Source organism: Schistocerca piceifrons, chromosome 3, assembly GCF_021461385.2.
Source record: "Schistocerca piceifrons isolate TAMUIC-IGC-003096 chromosome 3, iqSchPice1.1, whole genome shotgun sequence".
Classification (NCBI taxonomy): Eukaryota; Metazoa; Arthropoda; class Insecta; order Orthoptera; family Acrididae; genus Schistocerca; species Schistocerca piceifrons.
In genome coordinates, this window is record NC_060140.1 from 205,710,011 (window position 1) to 205,727,310 (window position 17,300).

At 44.6% G+C, this 17,300-nt stretch overlaps 1 protein-coding gene across 5 annotated transcripts in view; it reads right to left on the reverse strand.

Annotated features, from left to right (window-relative positions):
• LOC124788020 (dynactin subunit 1) overlaps window positions 1-17,300 on the reverse strand; it is a 162,658-nt gene that overhangs the window by 57,762 nt on the left and 87,596 nt on the right. For all 5 annotated transcript variants that reach the window (XM_047255080.1, XM_047255079.1, XM_047255081.1 and 2 more), the window contains 2 exons: window positions 1,270-1,476; window positions 697-870 (listed from right to left, as the gene is read on the reverse strand). In XM_047255080.1, the coding sequence (XP_047111036.1) occupies window positions 697-870; window positions 1,270-1,476 (381 nt within the window). The remainder of the gene's footprint in view (window positions 1-696; window positions 871-1,269; window positions 1,477-17,300) is intronic.

Here is a 17,300-nt window from a genome sequence, read left to right on the forward strand (position 1 = left end):
GAACTGGTTTTGTGGTGATTATCTTTTAAAGAGTTTATTCTGTCGCCATGAGGAAGATTAGTACCAGCACTGATATCTCCTCCTCACACATTAAATTATCATGATACTCAATTATTTTAAACTCATTAGCACTGTCCTTTCTGATAAGTTAAACAAAATGACTGTCATGTGTATACTGTAGACTGCCTTATATTCATTTAGGTTCTTGTTTTCATTTGTAAGTGTGGAAAAGCAAACACATTTAAAAGTTTCCACAAGAATTTTGGACTACTTTCAATAGTCCATGACTGGCAGCATGTCTACCTGCCCTAGAACTGAATAGGTTCAGAAATGGCTTTCATCAGCACTGCTATTCTAAGTATGCATTTCAAAGAGCAAGATGTAAAAAAAAAAAAAAAAAAAAAAAAAAAAAAAAAAAAAAAAAAAAAAAAAAAAAAAAAATATTAAGTCTCTGGAAAATTGTTCACAGCAGCAGTTAAACACTGCACATGCATTTCACATAGAAATTCCTACATTTCCCTCACTTTTCCAAAGCAGTCCTGACAGACAGTATGAAGTGGTACAGTTCTACAAACATGTGGCAGAAGATGCAGATCAGAAATTTATTATTTTTTATAGAAAGAAAACAGAAATTGGAGAACCATTATGAAGTGCTTACAGGAGGCTTTTGAAATAGAATAAAATTAGTTTCCATACCTTAAAGTCAAGAATTTCAGGCATTGCTGTTACAGGTTTGCTGGATTCACGTTCCAGTCTTTGTTGTAATTCCACGCACTGTTCATGCTGTCGTTTTACAAGTTCCCTGAATTTAATTATCGTTTGTTCACGATCAGCAATTGTTTCAAATGCAGCCTCTTTTTCTCGAATGGCCTGAAATTCAAAGAAGTAATACTATTATAATGATACTTTTACTGGTATACAGAATGCGAGTACCTAGCTTGTAAGAATGAATAACAGTGATTTCAAAAATGAAATTATGTAATAGTACATATTAATTCCAGATCTTATCTTCTAAACATTCAGAGGATTTCAAGACAATCAATAATCTATGTTTACATATGGTGACACCAAGTATAGAGCAACAGTTTAAACCATCTTAAGTATTATAAGACACACATTAATAGCAATATTTTGTGTTTACTCGCCAGTAAAAATACTGCATTGTTTCTGTGCTTGACAAATCTGCAAATTTTAGACAAACAGCATTTGTTCCGGCTTAAATTTTCATGTTTGAAATTAAATGTTTAATTTCTGTTAATATGAACAAACCTCTCGAGTTGCAGCACGAGCTAAGTCCAGTTCTTCTCTCAGTTCTACTTCCACTTCCCTGCTGTTTTCTTGCAATTGTTCATTCATGTCCTGTAACTCTTCCAAGTCAGCAACTGCTTCCTGTAGTTCCTTTACCTTTTCTTCGAGATTCATCTTTGCATCTACAAGCTGTTGCACCATTTCCTCTGCCCCCAGTGCTGCATCCACCTGACAATACAAAAAGAACAATAAAAAATTAAGTTCTGCCTCTTCCATATAAGACATGACATATACTCAATAACACAAAAATAAATATTTTAAAGTGCTAAGAGAAACAAATACCAACAATATTTTTCAGAAGCAGAAAGCCTTCAGAATCACAGAGAGGGAGAGAGGAAAAAGTTAGAGGAAATCATACCAATGATGACAAATTCATCAGTAAATTTGGATAGATCTCAGTTCCAGAACAACACAGTGGGGTAATACAAAAGGGAGCTCCGTAATGAAATGACAGCACCAGAAGAAATTTATACAAAGAAGTAAAAAGTGACACAAAGATAGCGAAAACATCAAAACGTGACAAGAAAAGAATAAAATAATCACAGTTATAGCACACAGTAACAGGCAGAGGAATACAGCTCATAGTACTGACATGGTCTATGGCAGAGACAGCTGTTGTCATTCATATTCTCTCTCTCTCTCTCTCTCTCTCTCTCTCTCTCTCTGTGTGTGTGTGTGTGTGTGTGTGTGTGTGTCTGTGTCTGTTTTCACCCATTTCATTTGCACAAGTGGCCCAGGGTTTTCCAATATTAGTGTTCAGATTTCACAAATATCCATAGCCAAGTGATTCTTGGAAGTTTTCCCAGCATACTGAATGTTCTATGAGATTTTGGGATTGTTGCCAGATCATATTGACTTCTTGCCACAATATTTCAGCTGGCAACTGTCCAGCCATCTTCAGGTGAGTGTCTGTCAATGGAGGCTGATGGTTCACGATGTTGGGCATTACAGCAAAAATTGGCACAGAAATGCATGCAAATTGGCGCCTGTTACATGTGCGTCCTCTATCGAAATCCGCGCCCATTGCAAATACTGTTCCATCTGTCATGTGCAGGCGCATGCGTAAAGGTGAAACTACATGTCTACCCTCTGTCTGAATGCACGTTCGTGTTGCCAAAAACAAACATAAGGTATTGCCTACTTTAGACAAGAGGTTGCCGACGTCTGAAAGGAACACTCTGGACTTTAACAGCTGCTTATCTTCTTGATGTTGGTGGTGGTCACGTTTCTTCCTCCTTAGTGCTGTACTAATCTGATGTGGAGAGTAACCATTACCTTTGAACACCAACTGTAGTGTTCTAGCTCCTTTGTAATGCTCCCTCCATCAGAAACAACATGAACCAGTAGTTAGCGAAAGGTGATGGCAGGTCTATGCTTGCAGATAGAGGTCCATATGTGTGTGCTTATGGTAGACAGAATGCTCTAGTGACCTACCCACTCTCCAAGAACCAGAATGTCCAAAAACAGTAAGCAACCATCCTCCTCTATTTGCATCAAAACTGGGTGTCCTTGTGGTTTGAATACAGGTGTCGCAAGAAGTGTGAGAGTTTTTCTTCACCATGGGGTCACACCTCGAAAGTGTCACCTACATATCGCCAGAAGACTCTTGGTTTAAGTTCTGCTGAATTAAGTGCTGATTCCTCAAAGTTTTCCATAAAGTTTCTTACCAGAGGGGTGAGAGGACAGCCCACGGCAACATCATCAGTTGGCTCAAAATATTCTTTGCTAAATAAAAAGTATGTCGAGGAAAGGACATGATGAAAGTGTTGTTACATCGGCCGTGAACTTCTTGCTGAAGAGTGACAAAGTCAATAAGATGAACCTTATTGAAAATGAGAAGACACTGAAGCTCACTTTTAAGTCAGTTTCACTGAGTTGGAGTGACTTCAGTCTGTTGATAAAGTCTGCAGAGCTGTAAACACAATGTGCGCACTTCTCCACAAAAGATCTCAGTAGAGACGTGAATTGTATCGGCAAATTATACATGGGGGCATCGATATTAATGATGATCAGCCGTAATGGAACCTCTTTTCTATGAATCTTCAGAAGACCGTATAACCTGGGTAGCACAGAACTATGAGGTATTAAATATTTTGGTCACTTCTTATGGAACAGAAGAAGAATTGAGTAGAGCTGATGTTTTCCTTTCCACTTTCCCTGTGGGGTCTATGTCAATCTTCCAATACATTGTTTCATTCACCAAGTTACAAATCTTCCGTTCATAGACCTCACATGGCAACAGCACGGAGGCATTTCCCTTATCCACTGGTAAGACCTCCGTGTAAGGATCTTATCATAGTTTTCGTAGTGCGGCTCTTTCCATGGCAGAAATGTAGCTCTTTTGAGGTGGAGCTTTCATGAGTGCACAACAAGTTTCATGTCTTATTTCTCATGCAGCATCACTAGGAAGAGGTCTAACAGCTTCCTCAACTGCACTAATAAAATCAGTCAGAGGTGGGGCTCTCGGCATAGGGGTGAAGTTCAAGCCTTTGCTTTGCACTGAATATGAGCGCCTCGCTCGCCTTTCACAGCCCATGAAGTCAGCCATAACTAAGCATTGTATTATCACAGGACACTCCAGGGATTATGGTGCCACAAAAACTTGGCCCCAGAGAGGTCTTTTTGGGATTCAGTAATTAAAGAATCTGTAGAAGTATGACTAGCACAAAATCTTATAAATCATGACTATGGCTTTGAACTGGACAAGGCTTGGGACTCGGTGATCTCTCTAATTTCTTCTGAGAGAAAACACTTGATTCATAATGACACATCTGGCAACACCTGATGTTTGCTTTTAGTGATGCGAGCGTGCATTCTGACAGAGGGCAGGCATATAGTTCACGTAGTTTTGCCTTCACACACATGCCTGCGCATCACACATGGAATGGTATTTACAGAGGGTGTGGACTTTGATAGAGGATGCTCCTGTGACGGCTGCCAATGTGCATGCGTTTCTTCGCCAATTTTTGCTGTACAGCCAACACCATGAACCAGCAGTCTCCAGGGGTGGACACTCAGCTGAGGAATGCTGGGTGGTTGCTAGCTCAAATATTGTGGCAAGATGTCAGCATGATCTGGTTGCAATCCCAAAATCTCTTAGAACACTCGTAGACAAAGTCTGATGATAATGCAAGTGTCTCTCAGCTTCATGACATATTGAGGATATGAGAAACAGCATCTTTGCTTTGAAATAAGGTATCCAAAACAATGTCACAGATTAGGAGTCAGTCTCCACCTAGTCCAGGTAATGATATTGTACAGAACTCTATGCAACAGTGTAAGATCCAAAGACCACAGAGCGGCCACAACAAGCAAGAGTATGGAGGGACTCCTGGATAGCCATCACCAAATGAGAGTGAGGGAAACACTGGTCGATAGCTCGTAACCTGCTCAGCGAGTCACTACAGATAACGAAGGACTCACCTCAACAGCAGCAGATATACTCTAGGGCGCGAGAGATGGCGACCATCTTGGCAGTGAAAACACTGCAGCCAGCCGGCAACGAGTGTTGTTCATAATGATCCCCTAGAGTAAGAGCATAACCGACACGGCCAGCAGCCATCAAACCACCAGTATAGACAATGTCAGAGACTTGAAATGTGGCAAGGATTGAAAGAAAGCGGCGGCGGAGGGCCTCAGGAGGGACTGAGTCCTTCAGGCCCTGTCCCAAATTGAGCCGAAGGCATGGGCGTTGCACACACCATGGGGGTATACGCAGAGGGGCCCAGAAAAGAGGTGGAAGAGGGAAAACCTCAAGCCCAGATAGAAGAGCTCTGACATGAACTGCGATCGTACACCCTGACCGGGGCTGCCGTGCCGGAAGACGGACGACCGACTAAGGGAACAGGAGATCATAATTGGGATGCCCGGGCAAGCTACAAATGTGTGTAGCATAAGCGGCCAGTAATCGTTGGCACCGGAACCACAATGGAGGGACACCTGCCTCCACAAGTATGCTGTTGACAGGGCTTGTCCAGAAAGCTCCGGTGGCGAGTTGGATCCCACTGTGAAGGATGGGGTCCAGCAACCGCAATGCGGAAGGGGATCCCGAACTGTAAGCCAGGCTCCCATAATCTAGACGGGACTGAATTAACACTAGGTACAGCCATAGAGGGGTAGACCGATTGGCACCCCAGCTGGTGTGACCCAAGCAATGAAGAACGTTAAGATGCTGCCAGCATGTTTGTTTAAGCTGCTGAATATGAGGCACCCAAGTCAACCGAGTATCGAAAACCAATTCCAAAAACTGATGCGTCTCCACCACAGCAAGAGGTTCGCCATCAAGATAAAGCCGTGGCTCAGGGTGAACAGTGCATCATTGCCAGAAATGCGTAACGCAAGTCTTGGCAGCTGAAAACTGGAAGCCATGCGCTACAGCCCAAGACTGCGCCTTTCAGATAGCGCCCTGCAGCTGCCATTCAGCAGCTGCAATGCCAGTGGAGCTATAGTATAGGCAGACGTCGTCAGCATACAAGGAAGATGAGGCAGACGTTCCCATCACTGCAGTGAGCCCATTAATTGCAATCAAAAAGAGGCAGACACTTAAGACAGATCCTTGCGGTACCCCATTCTCCTGAACTCGGGAGGAACTATGGGAGGCCGCAACTTGCACATGGAAGGAATGAAGCGACAGAAAATTTTCTATGAAAATCGGGAGCAGGCCCCGAAGACCCCAACCATGAAGCATAGAGAGGATGTGATGTCATCGTGTCGTATCGTATGCCTTCCGCATGTGAAAAAAGACGGTGACCAGATGCTGACAGCGGGCAAAGGCCGTACGGATGGCAGACTCCAGGCACACCAGATTATTGGCGGCACAGCAGCCCTTATGGAACCCACCCTGAGGCGGAGCCAGAAGGCCCCGAGACTCAAGTAGCCAACTCAACCTCCGGCTCACAATGCGTTCAGGCAACTTGCAAAGAACGTTGGTGAGGCTAATGGGGCAGTAGTTGTCCACCTCCAGTGGGTTCTTTCCAGGTTTCAACACGGGGATAAGGACGCTTTCCTGCTATTGTGACAGGAACTCACCCTCAACCCACATACAGTTGAAAAGGTCTAGGAGGCGTCGCTGGCAGTCCAATGAGAGGTGTTTGAGCATCTGACAGTGGATGCAATCTGGCCCAGGAGCTGTATCAGGGCAAGTGGCTAGGGCACTTTGGAATTCCCACTCACTGAACGGAGCATTGTACGATTCAGGGTGGCGTGTGTGACATGAAAGGCTCTGACATTCCAACCGCTCTTTCAGGGAGCAGAAGGCCAGTGGGTAATTCGCAGAAGTGGAACTCTGAGCAAAATGCTCCACTAAGCGGTTTGCAATTGTGTCGAGTCAGTACAGATTGCTCCATTCAGTGAAAGCGCAGGTACGCTGACGGGGTCTGATAGCCATAGAGTCGCCTAATCTTGGCCCAAACCTGCAAAGGAGAGGTAGGGAGGCCAGTGGTGGAGAAACACCTTTCCCAGCACTCCTGCTTGCATTGGTGAATGAGGCAGCGGGCTCACGCACAGAGCCGTTTAAAGGTGATGAGGTGTTCCAATGAGGGATGCTGCTTGTGACGCTCGAGTGCCCGTCTGCGATCTTTAATCGCCTCAGAGATCTCGGTCGACCACCAAGGCACAGTCCTCCGCCGAGGGGACCCAGAAGAACAGGGAATGGCAGATTCTGCAGCAGTAACTATGCCAGTGGTAACCGAGTGAACCACCGCATCAACAGCATCATTGGGAAGAGGCTCCATAGTGGCAATGGAGGTGAACAAGTCCCAGTCAGCCTTATTCACAGCCCATCTGCAGGGGCGCCCAGAAGAGATCGGAAATTGGTCACTACCACCCAAGTCATCATTCACACTCCATTGGACAGATGGTAATAGGCTAGGACTGCAGATCGAAAGGTTGATGGCTGAGTACATGCCATGCGCCACACTGACATGTGTGACGCCACCATTAGTTAAAAGAGAAAGGTCAAGCTGTGCCAAGACTTGCTCAACGATGCTGCCTCTGCCTGTTGCCACCGATCCATGTCACAGAGGGTTATGGGTGTTGAAGTGGCCCAGTAACAGAGAAGGTGGTGGCAATTGGGCTATCAGCACAGCTAGGGCATGCTGCAGGACATCACCATCCAGTGGAAGATAGAGACTGCAGACAGTAACAGTCTGAGGCGTCCACACTCTAGCAGCGGCAGCCTCTAAAGGTGTTTGTTGAGGGACAGACTCGTTGTAAAGGGAGTGAAGGACACAGATGCAGACGCCACCAGATACCCTCTCATAAGCTGCCCGGTTCCTATAATAACCACGATAGCCACGGAGGGCGGGGGGTTCACATCGCCAGAAAGCAAGTTTCCTGAAGAGCAATGCAGAGGAAAGGGTGAAGGCTGAGAAGTTGTCGAAGCTCGGCAAGATGGTGGAAGAAACAGCTGCAGTTCCACTGGAGGATGACATTGTCCATGGCCGAGAAAGGCATGAATGGACTGAGGAGGCAGATTACGCCGCTGAGTCATCTGCTGCCACCGACTGAGTACCTGTGCGAGTGACATCCATTGTGTCTGAGAGTCCAGCGAGATCTAGGTCCTCAGAGTACACCAGAATGTCCACCTCGCCCTCAGATGGAGAGCTTGTAGGTTATGGCGGGGTGGGTGCCACCTCAAGTTCCTTCGTCTTAGAGGCCTTCTTCTTGGACTTTTCTCACTGCTCCTTGGGTTTCACTGGCTGGGAGGGCTTTACTGATTCAGTCTCCGGGACGGAGGAGGATCATGAAGCCCTACGACCAGCTGCTTGTGGGCACTTATGCCACTGCCGGGCGTCATCCTTCCCACTTGTGGAAACCTGGGAAGGGGGGGACCCATGGGAGTCCTTGCGAGCGAGAGGAGCCGAAGAAGTTGGACGCTTCTCTGGCTTAGAAGCGGGGACGGACGTCCCCGATGGGTGTGGGTGGAGGTTGCTCTCGAGGTAGGTGGTGCAGGAGCAACAGGGTGAGCAGTGCCCCCCATGGCCAAGGGGGCATGTGGTGTTGTACGGTTTGGTGAGCCAACTGGAATTCGCTGAACTGATGGGGCTATCACGGTTGGCATAGCGGTGGCATATGAGGAAGTCATTCGCACAGGATGGAGTCGTTCATGTTTCCTCTTAGCCTCAGTATAGGTCAGACGGTCCAGTGTTTTACATTCCATGATTTTCCGCTCTTTCTGTAAAATCCTGCAATCTGGCGAGCAAGATGAATGATGTTCTCCGCAGTTGACACAGATGGGAGGTGGGGCACATGGAGTATTGGGATGTGATGGGCGTCTGCAATCTCAACATGTGAGGCTGGAAGTACAGTGGGAAGACATATGGCTGAACTTCTGCAACTTAAAGCACCGCATCGGGGGAGGGATTTAGGGCTTGACATCACAGAGGTAGACCATCACCTTGACCTTCTCTGGTAATGTATCACCCTTGAAGGCCAAGATGAAGGCACAGATAGCAATCTGATTATCCTTCGGAACCCGATGAACGCACCAGACGAAATGAACACCTCGATGCTCTAAATTAGCATGCAGCTCCTCATCAGGCTGCAAAAGAAGGTCCCTATGGAAAATAATACCCTGGAACATATTTAAACTCTTATGGGGCGTGATGGTAACTGAAACATCCCCCAACTTGGCACAAGCAAGTAACCTTTGTGACTGGGCAGAGGATGCCATTTTTATCAATACTGACCCAGCACACATTTTGGACAAGCCCCCCACCTCCCCAAACTTGTCCCCTAAACGCTCTACAAAGAATTGAGGCTTTATTGACATGAAAGACTCCCCATCAGCTGTTGCATCAACTAGGAACTGGGGCAAATAAGTGTCACTGCCATCCTGAGCCTTACGCTCCTCCCACGGTGTGGCCAGGGAGGGGAACAATTTGGGATCGTATTTCTGAGTGTTGAATTGAGCCCGAGAATGCTTAGAGACTGCTGGCGACTGGCTACCAGCAAGAGATGATGTACCACACTTCATTGCGGGTCATCCGCCTTTATTCCACCCACTCCAACCAAGTACCCTCCCCACGTGCACCACCCAGTCACAGCAAGGGCCACCTGGCAGGATGGCCATTGCCAGGAGTCCCGTTGCCCCAGGGAGATAGGCATCTACTCCTTGGCATATGTGAGGAGTTAACAGCACAGGCATCAGCAGTCAGGGGGCTACAACCAACAGGGTACATAGCGGCCCCACCACAAAAGACTGGCAACAGTGTTGGATATTATGTGCAAGGAAGTCCATGGTCGTCGTCTCCACAAAAAGCAACATTGCACAGTGCATGGTGAAAATCGCACCCAGGAATGTATCCTCACCCAAGAGATGGAGAACGAGCGGGATGGCAATGCGACGATGAGACAGCTGGCTAAAGGTCTTAATGCACGATGGACACAATGCACCATGTAAGGCGCCCTTCCCCAACTGGCTCGCTCGTTGAAAGAATTTGGAAATATGGAGGTCAAACCGGAGAGGGGACCATCACATATAGGCTGAAACGTTTGAGACTCCTTTTAGTCACCGCTCACAACAGACAGGAATACCGCGGGCCTATTCTAACCCCAGAACCCACATGGGGGACTGAACCAGTAATTTGGGATGGCTTGCCAATGTTATTTGAATGCACTTAACTATATTTATAATTAGCCATCAACATAATGTTAAATTTAAATTATACCCAATTTAAACCATTATACATGTCATAATTCTGATGTAGGTCTGCCTGACACCATGGGAATGTCATCACTAGCCACCCAAATGAAAGCAGCAGCCTCAGCTGAGGGAAGGCACTTTTTGGGTGGGACATGTGTGGGCAGTAGGTGTGGTGAGAGACTTTGCACACACTTTAGCAGATTTTACCACATAGCATTTGCTTAGGGTAAAGGTAGTAACACTGAGGAAGCATGATACCAGTCCTCAGTTCTCTTATTATTGTTTATGTATACAACAATAATAAACAAACATTATTCAAAGTTTGTGTTTGTCATTTATGAAGTTAAAAGATCACCTCACACATAAGTGAAGTTGTGGACCTGCAAACCCGGATAAAAAATGAATACAAGATAAGTATATCAATGAGAGTTGTTGATTATAAGCTGGGGCTTGAATTAACACTATTAAAAATAGAACAATACATAGAGCTCAATGTGAAACCTAATGTGTGCATTTCTCACATTAAATCCTGGAAGCGATGGATGGAGACAATCACATGAAGCTGTATTTCTTGAATTCTGATAAAAGCATTTGATTTGGTACCACACCAAAACTTATTAATGACAGTACAAACATATAGAGTATCAAATGAAATTTCTGACTTATCAAAATTTTCTTGGTAGGGGGGACAGTGGATTATCTTGGATGCAGGATCATCAACAGATGTAGAAGTAACTTCATCAGGCATGGGTCAAGGAATTGTGCCAGGACTCTTGCTGTTTATGGTGTGTGTGTGTGTGTGTGTGTGTGTGTGTGTGTGTGTGTGTGTGTGTGTAATCTGGCAGATATTAATAGTAACCTCAGACTTTTTGCACATGATGCAGTAATCATAACAATGTACAATTCAAAATTGTTGCACAAATGCAATGACTGCCAATTTGTATTACATGTTCAGAGATGTAAAATTATGTCCTTCACAAAGTGTAAAATTGTAATATACAGGGTGACCATTCCTTAATGCAACCATCTGGTAAGGATTTTGTTACCTGCCCCACAGCCAGCTGGCTGTGGCACTGGCAGTGAGGTCTTTGTTTGCACAGGTAGCACGTGTTTCTTAGGTGATGCAATACGGTGTATTAAATGAAATTGTTTCAAGTCAAATGGTGAAAAACAAGAGTATCCATGTATGATTCATACGTGCCTACAGAATCAGTGTGTACTGTTAGAAGATTATTTAAAGAGGAATTTCCTAATGTTCAGATTCCTAATCGGAGTATGATTCATAGATTGATAAATATACTTTGCTAAACGGGAAGTGTTCTTGACAGGAAATATAGACAACCACATACAGCACTCACAGAAGAAACTCTGGATAACAGTGGGCTTGCTATCGAAGTGTCTCCTGGAAAATCAGTTCAACATCTTTCAAGGCAAATGGGAATTTCCTATGGCTCTGTTCAAATGGGTATGAAGTTAAAGAAGTTATGACCCTATAAAATAACTGCAGTGGAAGAACTTTAACCAGGTGACCCTGAACAATATTTGCAGTTTTGTGAATGGCTTTGAATAGGGTAAATATCAGAAAAACTGACCCTCTTTCTTTTCAGATTAATCATGGTTCCACTTAAGTGGACATGTTAATTCACAAAAAAACATAACTGCTGTTCAGGAAAGCCTAACATACTACATTAGGCACACTTGGCTGATCAAAATGTAGGAGTCAGATTGTAGTGATACATCCCATTCCTTGAATGAGAGGTATCACGTTTTTAAATATGTATATCAGAAGAAAGATGTTCATGACAGAGTAGCCGATAAGTGGTGAGCACCCGACAGTTGGAAGGCATTTTAAATAGTAGGTGCTGATACCTGAGCTAACGATCCAGTGACTGCATGGAAGTGGGTAGCAGTCAGATGACCCTATCTGCTGGTGCGGAGACAAGAGTTCCATGGAGCAGGCGATATAGAAGAAAGAGCTCCTAAAATCTACGAATGCAAAATGTCAAAGATAATAAATTTATTGTAAATGTTAATTATCAAGTTAAATATCAGATCAGTTATGTACGTAGTACAGAGAGCCAGTATACGAGTTGGTAGCTATTCTCATTTATCATATATTGAGTTGTAATTTTGAAGATAATATAAGAGGATGAAATGCAATTCACTTCTTATTTATGTGGTGGGGTGAATGAGAATTTAATTTTCAGCAGTTTTGTTTGCAGCCCGTAAGGAGACCAAGTCTGAGCCAAGTTGGAGGAAGAAGGCACACGGATACAGGGCACAGACTAGCTGGACCTTGATTAATAATACTTAACAGTGGCCAAATATTCAGTAAGCAACATCCATTGTATATAAAAGAAGTGTTCAGGTGGAAACTTATTTGAGTGTTTGGTGCCTGTGGTTAAGTATAACAAACCATCATGCAGCCCAAGCCAACCTGTAACACTTAAAGATGTGCTATTTGCGATGAGAGATTAAGAGGCCCCATTCTGTTTCCAGGAAACAGTTAACAGTGAGAAATATGTGGAAAACATTTTGAGGCCTTTTTCTGGCTGATTAACAAAGAGAACATGCTTTCATAACCTTTCAGCAGGACTCTGTGATGGAACATACAGCCAACTTCCCTTTAATGGAAATTCATGACGTTTCAAGATAGAGTTATCACTAACAATATATGGCTTCCTTTGGTCCCCTGATTTAACCCCCTGCGATTATATCTGAGGTGGTATTAAAAGAGAAAATGTAAAATCAAATCCACAAACTTTAGATGAACTTGACACTAACATTTGTCAAGAAATTGCTGCCATTTCTCAGAGGGAACTGCACAGTATAATGAGCAATTTCCAAAGCACGAGACAGAAATGCTCTGGGAGGCAATTCCAGCATCTCCTTGCTCAACATAAGTGAGTAATTTAATTTTCTTTTTCAGTGTTTATGTTATGTATGTTAGAAATAAATGACACAGCAAAGAGTACTATATTTACTGGCAACAACCTATCACCCACACTGCAAGCATAGCAACCTGTCTCGTCAGCTGGTCGCACACTGTGAAAGCCGTTGTGTTAACCATCATTCAGTCTGGACAGTATCAAATAGTTATAAGTGGAATCAGTCAACTTGTACAAATACCTGATTGTAGCAATTTCTGGCGATGTGCAATGGAAGATCAAAAAGGCTCAGTCATAGATACAAAAGGTGAAACACTTCATGTTGGTAATGTCTCTGGGAAAATTCACTCTAGGAGCAGGTATTAAAAAAACTGAATTGTTTCTTAAAAGCTATATATTTTCAAACTGTTTACAGAACAATCCATTATGACTAATACATATGTACCACTGGTGCTTCCACTGTTCGAAACATTTTTGTAGTTATCCTTAGAAATGGCTGACAGTTCCTCCCTGGTTTTTTTCTTGACTTCTTCAATGTTGTCAAATCTGTGTCTTTTCATGCCCCTTTTTCATGCATGGAAATAAGAAAAAGTCACCCTGAGCCAGGTCAGGCGAGTAAGGTGCGTGGGGCAGTGGAACCATGCCATTTTTAGCCAAAAACTGTTAACAGAAATGGCTGTGTGTACAGGTGCATTGTTATGGTGGAAGAACCAATCTTCTGTCTGTCACAAATTGGGTCTTTTTTGATGAACACTGTTGTGCAATCTTTTTAAAACAGTCTGTGAGCACAAGCTCTCAATTTTTTTCAATATTTCCATCAATTTGTGCATTTGATGGACATCTGAAACTAGGTTTGTTGTCAATCAACATGTCGCCATTTTTAAATCGAACAAACTACTCTTACACTTCAGTTCTGCCATAGTGTCATCTTGGTAAGATGTTTACAACATTAAAACAGTTTCAGCAAAATTTTTACTAAGTAGAAAAGAAAATTTCACAGCTGCATGTTGTTTACTTAAACTTGCCATCATAAAAAACGAAACAAGAATAAAACAGCACTAACAAAACCAATCACTGCAGATGAACAGAACAAGACAGGTCAACGTTACAGGTGGCACTGAACTGGCAACAAGTTGTGGTAGAAATGCATACATACAAGCTCTGCCCACAGCAATGTTATACTGTTTTTTTTTCCACCCTGGAGCATTGGTCCACTGAATGGTACCTGTACCCAATACGAGTAATTGGGGATATTAAATCCATACAAAGAAGGGTAGGAAAAATGGTCATAGGTTTATCTGACACATGGGATAGCATCATGGAAATGATGAAAAAGTGGCTGAAGAAAGAAGTAAACACTCATGAAAATCTACTTTCAAAATTTCAATAATCAAAATTAAAAGGAGGCATCTAGGAATATAATAAAGTCTCATATGCATCATTCCCTCTGGGACAGCAAAAACATTAGACCAATTACAATGTCCACAGAGCACTTCATATGCAAACGGAACAGGAAGAAAGCCTTAAATTTGGTACGATGGGAGATACCCTCTGCCAATGCACTTCAGTGATTCACAGAACAGAGATGCAGATGTAATAAAAATGTGTGGGTTGAAAAGCTCTTTATTTTAAGATTTATATTTCAAACAGTACTGGCTAGTGACCTGCCCTGGCTGCACATGGGTAGCACCAAGTATTTATGGCTGGACAATTTGACTGGCACAGTGGTAATTATGTTTGTGGGCCAGTGCATAAAGTTAGGATTAAAATTCAGAAACCAGCATTAGGTGAATATTAACTTCAGAAGGCAATACAGAAAATGACTTAAGCGGTACAGGCCAGGGAAGTTTTCAGGAGGCATGACTTATCATCATCATTATCATTATCATCTTCATCATCATCATCATCTTCATCGTCCAGCCAATTTGCATAAAATTACATAAACACACATTCCTCCCAGATCAGTCCATCTATTAGTGAAATCATATCAAAATTCTTACAGTAGTTCCTGAAATTTTTATACTTCACACACACACATTTTTTTTTTTTTTTTTTTGTGGTTTTAGGGCACACAACTTCAATGGTCATTAGCGCCCTGACTACGTTAAGAATGCACCGCAAGGCACAAGTTTAAAACACAACCAAAAGGGAAAACACGATAAAAGACAGACTGACAGGCATAGGATTAAAAAACAGCATCATCAAATGTCCTTAGAGAGGTTTGTCAAACTGATAAAACGAAGAACACGAGCAGCTGCTCGTGGGTCATCCGCTAAAATGGCATCTAAAGTACATGGCAGGTTAAGATCTAGACGCAGTGTGTTAAAATCCGGACAGGACATTAAAATGTGGCGGATCGTCAGCAATTGCCCACATGGGCAGAACGGCGCCGGCGCAGCCGTCAGTAGATGGCGATGGCTGAACCGGCAGTGTCCAATGCGTAACCGGGCCAAAACGACCTCCTCCCGCCGAGAAGGGCGGGAGGAGGACGTCCAAGCCACAGGAAGAGGTTTCAAGGCCCGAAGCGTGTTGTCTGTAAGTGCAGCCCAATCGGCATGCCACAGCGATAAAATGCGCCGACAAATAACCCTGCTACAATCTAATGAAGGGACACAACAAGAAGCTGTCCGAGGCTGGAGGACCGCAGCCTTGGACGCGGCATCTGCAGCTTCGTTCCCAGGGATACCGACATGGCCAGAGACCCACATAAAGCTAACCGGAGAACCGACGTCCACCAGCTGCTGAAGAGAGCGTTGGATCCGGTGCACGAAAGGGTGAACCGGATACGGATCACTGAGGCTCTGGATGGCACTCAGGGAATCGGAGCAGATGACATAAGCAGAATGTCGGTGGCGGCAGATGTAAAGAACAGCCTGGTAGAGGGCAAAGAGCTCAGCTGTGAAGACCGAACAATGGCCATAGAGCCGGTATTTGAAACTTTGTGCCCCGACAATAAAAGAACACCCGACCCCGTCATTGGTCTTGGAGCCATCTGTATAAATGAAGGTCATATTGATGAACTTCGAACGAAGTTCAACAAAATGGGAGTGGTAGACCGAACCGGGGGTAACCTCTTTTGGGAGCGAGCTGAGGTCAAGGTGAACGCGGACCTGAGCCTGGAGCCAAGGTGGCGTGTGGCTCTCGCCCACTCAAAAGGTTGCAGGGAGTGAAAAATTAAGGTGTTGAAGGAGGCGACGAAAGCGAACTCCAGGGGGTAGCAGGGCAGAGACATACAACCCGTATTGACGGTCGAGAGAGTCGTCAAAAAAGGAACGATAAGACGGGTGGTCGGGCATTGACAGTAGCCGACAGGCATACCGACAAAGCAGTATATCGCGCCGGTAGGTGAGTGGCAATTCGCCAGCGTCAGCATGAAGACTCTCTACCGGACTAGTATAAAACGCTCCGATCGCAAGTCGTAAACCCCGATGTTGTATGGAGTTGAGGCGGCGTAAGATGGATGGCCGTGCAGAGGAGTTTATGAAGCTCCCATAATCCAGCTTGGAGCGGACGATCGACCGATATAGACGAAGCAGGACGGTTCGATCCGCTCCCCACGACATACCACTGAGAACACGGAGGACATTTATAGAACGGGTACAACGGGCAGCCAAATATGACACATGTGGAGACCAGCTAAGTTTCCTGTCAAATGTAAGACCTAAAAATTTTGTTGTCTCCACAATTGGGAGAGCAATGGGACCGAGTCGTAAGGACGGTGGGAGAAACTCTTTGTAGCGCCAGAAGTTAATACAGACCGTCTTCTCGGCAGAAAAACGGAAGCCATTGGCGACACTCCAGGAGTAAAGACGGTCAAGAGAACGCTGAAGACAGCGCTCCAGGACACGTGTACACTGCGCGCAGCAATAGATGGTAAAATCGTCCACGAAAAGGGAGCCTGATACATCAGCTGGGAGGCAATCCATTATTGGATTGATCGCGATGGCGAAGAGAGCGACGCTCAAAACTGAGCCCTGTGGCACCCCATTCTCCTGGCGAAAGGTGTCTGACAGGACAGAACCCACACGTACCCTGAACTGTTGATCCATTAAAAAGGAACGAATAAAAAGAGGGAGGCGACCGCGAAGGCCCCATGTATGCATGGTGCGGAGAATGCCCGCCCTCCAACAGGTGTCGTAAGCCTTCTCCAAATCAAAGAACACAGCCGCAGTCGGGCGCTTCCGCAAGAAGTTATTCATAATGAAGGTCGACAATGTAACCAGATGGTCAACAGCAGAGCGGCACCTACGAAATCCACATTGTACATTGGTAAGTAGGCGTCGAGACACGAGCAGCCAAACCAATCGAGAGTTAACCATTCGCTCCATCACTTTACAGACACAGCTGGTAAGCGAGATGGGTCGATAACTGGAAGGCAAATGTTTGTCCTTCCCCGGCTTAGGAATCGGGACAACAATAGACTCGCGCCAGCATGCGGGAACATGTTCCTCAATCCAGAT